Source organism: Lepisosteus oculatus, chromosome 17 (assembly GCF_040954835.1).
Source record: "Lepisosteus oculatus isolate fLepOcu1 chromosome 17, fLepOcu1.hap2, whole genome shotgun sequence".
NCBI lineage: Eukaryota > Metazoa > Chordata > Actinopteri > Semionotiformes > Lepisosteidae > Lepisosteus > Lepisosteus oculatus.
Window position 1 is genome coordinate 1,707,928 of NC_090712.1, and position 7,789 is coordinate 1,715,716.

Consider the following 7,789-nt stretch of genomic DNA (forward strand, 5'->3'; position numbering starts at 1 on the left):
AAAGATGTTTCTAACTGAGGTATCTTTTACCCAGGAAACTCAAGTTCCCTAAAAACACAGAATAGCATGCTCTCTCTAACAAGGCTCGAGCAGAGGAGACTGAGAGGGAGCCTAATTCACGTCTTCAAAATCTTCCAGAATCAACTGTGAAACATGAACCAGGCGACACAAGTGTTAAGACTCCATTGGGAGTACATTTAAAACTGAGAACAGGCTTAATTTCTTCATACAGAGGGTCGCGGGGGTCAGGGACAAGCCACCCAGCCTCTCTTATGTTCTGTATCGTCTGAAAGACTATCCCCAGAACATGAATAGGAGAGCAGTGAGGACAAGCTGCAAGGGACGAAGGCAGAAGTAACAGGACAAAACTGATTGAATTATAGTACCTTCCCCATTCCTGCCTTATCAAACTAGATGTCAAGGGAACCTGCTTGCGGTAAAACATTGTCTGAAGATGACTGTAAGAACTCTGCCTTTCCCTTGTGCATCAGAGGCACTGGGATAAGAGCACTGGTTCAATAACTCTGATGTCAAAAGCTCTTGTCCAGAAGGCATTAGTCCAGCCTTAGGGAACAGAGTTGTTGACATCTGTGGTACTGACTCCATTAGACTCTTTTAATCATTATGCTTAGTAGCAGTCTGGAGTTTTCTGGGTGACCAGAATGTTAGGCCTCTGAAATGCCTTGTTTGTAAATACTGTATATAGAGTAATTTGTGTGTTGTATGTTTTTGTTGCGTGCCATGTAGTTTGTGTCTTGTCATTGTAATGCATATTTACAGTTCATCACTGGGGTTGCTCTCCCATCCATCCAGGATATGTGTGACAGATGGTGCTTGAGGAAAGCTCTAAGCATCATCAAAGACCCCACACATCCCAGCTACAGACTGTATGACCCTCAACCATCTGGAAAACAGTACCAGAGCATTCGGGCCCGGACTACCAGACTCAGAGACAGTTTTTATCCCTGGACTATCAAACTATTAAACTCCCAGCCTCTCTCACCCACGATCTGAACCCTCACAGTGCCTTCTCTCTTTATCAAAACTCAAACACACACTGAAATCTACCTCTACCTCACATGTCTAGAAGCTCACTCCCCAGAAATTTCTATCCTTTATTTCATTCTGTTGATCTATGATATTGCACATTGCCTGTTGTCTCTGTCTTTCTTTCCTACACAATTGTCTATACAATTGTATTGTTGTTGTTTTTCTGTATTTCCTACCGTCAGAGCTAGCTAAATCGCGTATACCTGTATATGAGTATAACGACAATAACCTTGAACTTGAACTTGACCAAGTGTGCCTGGATTATTATTCCTCTCAACAAAGCAGTGCCAGAGAACAAGGAATTCATGAGACTCTAATTATACCAGCCGCCCTGGTATACAGTATTGCTAGAAAATACTGACAAGTTGGGGATGATAAATAATTTCACTTATTGAGTAAACCGCTCGGTCTAATCCTTATTTTCACAAGTTTTCTAACTCCCCCCCCCATTTGTAACAACTGGAAGTTGTCGCTCACTTACTTCCTCTGTGTAGATGTATAAAACGCTTGTGCTGCACAAGATTTGCGGAGCTGTGTCTGTGGAGCTGCTGAGATGAGAAGCTGTTTCATGCCGCTCCTATGTGCCTCATCTGTGCTGCTGCTCTGCAGCTCGCTCATCTGTGTCTCGTGGGGTCTAGGTAAGTCTGGAGCTTCTTGTCTGTAGTGCACAGCAGAGTGGTAAAGAACAAACTGACATCCAACCTTTTCTCTTACCGGTTTTAAAACATTAAGCAGGCGATAATATTAAAAAATACAGAATAATACACCAGCATTAGTGTTTTGTCTTGAAAAGGTGCAAGATCTGGAAACATGAACAAAATGCACACCAGCAGTGCATTTGTCTATATTTCAGAATATTGCAAGAGCACATTGACGCGTACTGTTATAGCACGTGCAAATTACAAGTTTAGCAGGAGCTTGGAAGATATTTTATTTGAATGAATGTTTTAATTTATGCTTTCAGTTCCAGTGCATCACATTTTTTTTCTGTCTGTTTAAGCAAATTTCAAAATTAAAATGGAATTGAAAAGTGTAAATATGCTTTCAGCACACTCTTGTTGTGCTTTTCTGTATGTGTGATTGCACAGGGTGGGCAAGTTAACCTTGGTTAAAGATTGAAAGCAAAAGGTTTATAAATTACATGCTTGTTAATCATTTTCCTTTAATTTGCCACATGCCAATATTAACACTGTGTATTCACTTTTTCATTAAGTCCCTCTTTCCCCAAATCACTCAAGAAGAGAGGGGACCACAACAAAACATCCCCAATCCAGCTTGCAGTTTCAAACTATTCCTGCTAAACTGTCGTTCTGGGGTCACCTGGGGTCCTGGGAGAGCACTGTGCTCACAGGTCTTCAGTGCATCTGGACTGTTAACACCATGAATAGGCTCAGTACTGATGCCCAGCTCCTCGGGTTCAGAAAGTGACCTAACAAACCTGCAGAGACACCAAACCAGGATTGCAGACAACTGCTATGCAGTAGAACGTTAAGAATACCAGCTTTTAAAAAAAGTATTAACAATAATTAGAACTGTTTACTGTTGATTGTTGATTACTGATTAGTACTATTACTGAATGTGCACATACTGTACCAGAGTACCTTTCAGATTTCAGAAGAATATAAGAAGGGCTACAAACAACAGGAATCATTTGGCCTGTCTAGCTCATTTGCTGAACAGTAGCTAACAGATCCCATTCTGGAGTTTTTTTAAAAGAGTCAATGGTATCAACTTCAACCACATGGCTGGGCAGATTGTTCTACACTCCCACAAGCCTGTAGGTAAAGACAATTAAAGTCTCTTGTTCTGGGCTTTAAACACTGTTGACTCATCTTTCCTTTGTTTGTTATGTTTTCTTATTCCAAAATTTGTGAAATTCTTTCAGGTCTCCAGGATGAAATCACACCGAAGGAGGTGGAGTTCCACTCCGTTGACTATAAAAATGTCCTGCACTGGAAACTGCTCAAACCCCTTCAAGGGAGGCCTGTTTATTTCGTGCAGTACAAAATGTGAGTACCTGCTCCCCTGCAAAAAGGAAACCAAAGTGGAAGAATTGCTAAAGATGAGCAATTTATTTGTAGGTTCAAATAGGAAGAGAATATTAGATCAAAATATTCCAATAGACTCAAGTAAGCAAAATGTGAAGGTCTGAAAGAGCTTGAGCTCAAATAATAAGTTTGGTATTTTATTGCAAAAATATAATAAGTGCTTCTCCAGATTTAAACCCAGGCCCAGGTTCAAACCACCAGTCTCTTAACTAGACAAACCAGCTTGACTCCCTGTCACCGGAGGTGCTGCCTAGAGGAAGGACATTTTTTTCCCCTTCCTTTATTATCATCTCCAAGGCACTGGAAAGCCCCAGAATTCCCAGTCTTACTACTGCATAATCAGATCCAAATGCTGCTTACATTTGATTAGCCAGTCCTGAACATGATACCCAATCAGATCTAATGTGTAGCTGCTCTTTAAACAAGCCAGACCTGCTAAGCTTTCTCTGGACTTGGAAACTACAGTACCATGTTGATTTGTCTGTCTAGTTCTGAATTTTACTCAGAACTCCGTACGTTCTGCAAAACAATGATGCTTGTTGCCACACTGGGTTTAGCATCACTGGTCCAGAGAGAGGAGTGTCATCTGATATCACATCCAGAAAAAAGCAGCTGTGCTTTCATCAACCTCAGTAAAACACAGTGTCAGTCATATAGCCACGCTATACCTCCAAGCTGGTATGAAACAAAACACACATCAAACTGCAAAACCCCAAACTGGGATGTTCTATAATATACATATATTTTTTTTTAAAAAGGTAGGAAATGTAAAAGGAAACTGGATGTTTCTAAATACTCTGCGTCTCCTTCCTCTGCCTTCCTGGTTCCACAGCTATGGGCAGAAAAAATGGGCCAACGCCGTCCACTGTCTGGGCATCACGGAGCCGCACTGCGACCTGAGTCAGGAGACCTCTGACCGGCGGGAGTGCTACTACGCCCGGGTTCAAGCCGCCCTGGACGACACCCTGTCACCCTGGGTGATCAGTCCGAGATTTGTTCCACAATGGGAAAGTAAGCATCGGTGCTAACTGGCATTGTTTTTCGACAAAGTGGGGTTTTGCTGATGGTGGCGTAGTCATTAAAATGCCGGTCATCTCGGTGTCTGTTTTCTCTTAGCGTCCCTCAGTGCTCCTGTGATAAAGCTCACTGCAAGAGAAAGCGCCATTCTGGTCCAGTTCAAGGCTCCACGCTCCCCGTACAGGAGAAGGAACGGCTCTTGGATATCAATGAAGAGGCTCCACCAGCTGACTTACAGGTTATACGTCATGAAGGACAACATGATTCAGGCGAGTGACCACTCTGTGGCCCAGACAGTGTATAACTGAGGCTTCAAGTTCTTCTAGAACATAGGAATAGTGACACAGCACTGAACTGAACTTCCATATCCTTGATATCACAAACTGGGGGGGGGTTCACTTGTTTAGTCCTTCACCTGTGATATTATACCGAAATGTGAATGAACCAAGACAGGCCAAGGACATGATTGAACTGGTTTAAGGCGAAGTGATCAACTTAAAGCCAGAGAGAAAAATAAGGTGTGAGTTAAGCCAAAAGAATGATTTTATCATGAGAAAAAAGTCTCCTGCTGATGACAGCCCCTGCCCTTGACTAGATTTAACTATAGGCATGAATCTGATCTTCATTTTCCTATACAGCATAGTTTTTCCGAAATGTTTTTTTCACATTTGAAGAACTACCCTTTCAGCATTTCAGAAATTCACATTTTTTGTCCATTTTTATATAGACAAAACGAGAAGTTGTTTTTGGTATGAAACAAGCCTTAGCACTCAAGCCCAGGAGAATTTATCTACATCAGCCCCATCATTTGAGTTTTTCCTCTGGGAGATGGGAACAAAATGCTGTCGTCTCCTGCGGAACAACTCACTCCCAGGAAACAGATCAGTCCTCCCCTGCTCCTCGACTTGACCTGATGACTCTTGGCGGGGCTGCTGTGTCTCCCGGGAGGAGAGACAAGAGCGTCAATCTAAGAGCGTGCAGCTCAGAAAGCTCACGGAATATGTCATTGCAATCATAGCCGGTCATCACGAATTATATTTTAATGAAACGCATTACTACCAGCATTGTAGACAGTCTGACGCCCAGATGGCATCGTCTTTGCCTTTGTAAACTCAAGTCTCTTGACCTCAGCTCATTTAGTGGAGTGCGGCCCCACCTGGGTGACACGGAACAGTCACACTGCACCAGCAGCCTCAGTGCACACCAGGGGGAGGAGCTTCACCATTTGGATTAAAGGGGAACTTCAGGGAAACCGGTCACATGGCCGGAGTGGAATTTAGCCAGGACACTGGGGTTCACACCCCCAGACTTTCGTACATTGCCCATTGCCATGGATCTCTACTGGCCTTGTATGAATGGCAGTACCTCCTGCAGCAACAGTGTCTCCAGTCGTAATACCAGGGCTGTGATGTGGAAATTCTGCTCCCGAGGGAAGAGCGCCCCCTATCCTCTCTGTTATTCTGCACTTCCATAATTTCGTTATCTTTTTGTGTGTGTTTGTATTGTATAGGCGAAGCACGTTCTGGGAAGGCCTGTAAGAAAAATACTGATCGTCAACCTGAAACCCAAGACAACCTACTGCGTGCAGGCTGAGGCCAAAATTCAGCTGCACAACCGAACCAGCAAGAGAAGCAAGAAGGCTTGTGTCATCACTCTCTGAGGTGAGTGAGTAACACCGAAGCACAGTCGAACAGGATACGGCTACATTTCAGGCAGGGAGCTGCGTCTGCACGCGTAGGCTGCAAAGGAACAGGTGAAGGTTTATTCCCTGCTGAAAAGAAAAGAGACACAACGTTTTGGCTGTAGAGGCTTCTTCAGATATGGTGGTGTGAAACTGTCTCTCTTTTATTCTCCTTTCAGCATGAAATAAATCTTCACACTGATATTTAATACTTTCCGTTCCACATTGACATCTGCTGTATTTCGTATATAGGTATTTCAGGGGGAAAGCTAGCTTTAGCAATATGGGCAGGCAGGCGTTTCAAACCTTAACCAATTCACTAGGTTACTTCCAGTATGACGACTCCGATCGATTGGGATCGTGGCCCAGCTTTTCTCTTGGTGTTCTAATGTGGTCCTTGTTTTTAACAGGTTCTAGAGCTTTGAACTGGCACCTAGCTCCGCAGAATCCCAGGAAAATTCATCATGGCTGGCGTGAAACGGGACCGACAGGACAAGGCCTAACTGCCACTTTCACCTCCATCGCTGCACTGCTTGTGTCACAATAAGTGTTTGATTTTTGGATTATGTTTGGTCATGACATTTAAGTCAAGTTGCTGTATTCTGTCTAAACCTGGAATAACATTCTAAAAGTTGCAACTCAATGAGCCAAGATAAAGAATGTAGTACAAACATGAATATTTTCATCACACATGAACAGCCATTTCATAAAATCCCATGTTAAACCTTTGATTACCAGCCATAGCGCCAAAACAATTTCAGCATTTTCTGATCTTGCATGTCTGTTTAGGTTTCCTTAAAACTTAAAAGATGCTTTTTGAAAATTTTACAAAGTGGTTGGCCATAATTTTCCAGCTTGTGTGCGTCAGCAAAGGTAGGGGATTTTAATAAAGAAAGCAGCTGGACTAGAAAAAAAGTGCTTTCCTTTTATTTCAGTTAGTGTTGCCAGTAACTGCACAGGAATCTCACTAGGAAAGTGAAACATGGCTGTGGAATCACAAAGCAGAAGAAATTGGAGCCCTATTTAAGTTTTCAGGAACAGGAACTGTTTTCAATTTGTATTTCACACACTCCATATTAGGACAGTTATGAAAGACGATTAAAAGTGTTTTAAGTTACTACACTTTTGTGATATTTCTACACATGGAGTTGTCAACTGTTAAAACCATTTCCAAGCACTGTATGTATGTACAGACCTGCTCTGTTCACGTACTATAGTATGTGAGGTCTATGCAAAATTGACATGAATGCATCTCAATCAGGAAAAAAAATGCTTATAGATTAACAGTATGTGAAAAAAAACTCATTTTTTTGGAACACCTTTATTGACGTTTCACAGAGTAACTCAAAAGGAAGTAAATGTATGTTTGTTTCCTCATTTTGTAATTTAATTGTATAAATCTGTTACAGAAATAGTGTCAAACATGGTTTGCACCAGAATGCAGATACTGTAATTGGCGAAACAACATTAAACAAAGAAAGATATTGTTCACTTACTGTATGCGACTAACACTTGATTTCATGGAAAAAAGGTCACCAGTGAAAACTAAGAAATTTCAGGAATACCTCTGTCACTGCTTTGTCTTCAGTCAGGAGCTGTGTTGTTTTTCAAAGTTCTACAGCTCAGTGTTCACGTGTTCACTAAGCGCAGGTGCAATATTGTCTGCTTTAAAAAAATATTTATTCAAATTTCAAAATGCTAAGGAAGTCCAATTTTGGGTCACAAAGAACAGTTTAAGGATCCAATCTCATTTCTATTTGCAGAGAAATCATTTTTATACAGAGTAGGTATAGGACAGCATAGATATTTAAAAATATAAAGAGCAAATATGAACAAAGAGATAGCTAGATTTCACAGTCCCAGGTATTGTCAAATACTGAAGTTTCAGTCCCTATAACAAAGCTGAAGTATATAGTTATCAGCCCATATTATCTATGTACTTTCCGTAAATATGGACTGATGCAGTTTACAGTGTACAAAAATATTTAGAAAT

General features: G+C 41.7%; 1 protein-coding gene across 1 annotated transcript; it reads left to right on the plus strand.

The window, feature by feature from the left end:
* Nucleotides 1-1,552: 1,552 nt before the first annotated feature.
* il22ra2 (interleukin 22 receptor, alpha 2) lies at nt 1,553-7,291 on the plus strand. The gene is made up of 6 exons (XM_015362495.2): nt 1,553-1,688; nt 2,936-3,059; nt 3,931-4,109; nt 4,215-4,384; nt 5,626-5,776; nt 6,207-7,291. Exons 1-5 carry the CDS (start codon nt 1,604-1,606, stop codon nt 5,773-5,775), a joined length of 708 nt encoding a protein of 235 aa, XP_015217981.2. The 5' UTR covers nt 1,553-1,603; the 3' UTR covers nt 5,776; nt 6,207-7,291.
* The last annotated feature ends 498 nt before the right edge of the window (nt 7,292-7,789 follow it).

Bases quoted from the DNA above. Each gene is read 5' to 3' on its own strand.
- il22ra2 (XM_015362495.2), top strand. From the start codon at position 1,604: ATGAGAAGCTGTTTCATGCCGCTCCTATGTGCCTCATCTGTGCTGCTG. The intron at 4,110-4,214 runs GTAAGCATCGGT...GTTTTCTCTTAG, and splicing joins ATTTGTTCCACAATGGGAAA to CGTCCCTCAGTGCTCCTGTG. The intron at 4,385-5,625 runs GCGAGTGACCAC...TGTATTGTATAG, and splicing joins TGAAGGACAACATGATTCAG to GCGAAGCACGTTCTGGGAAG.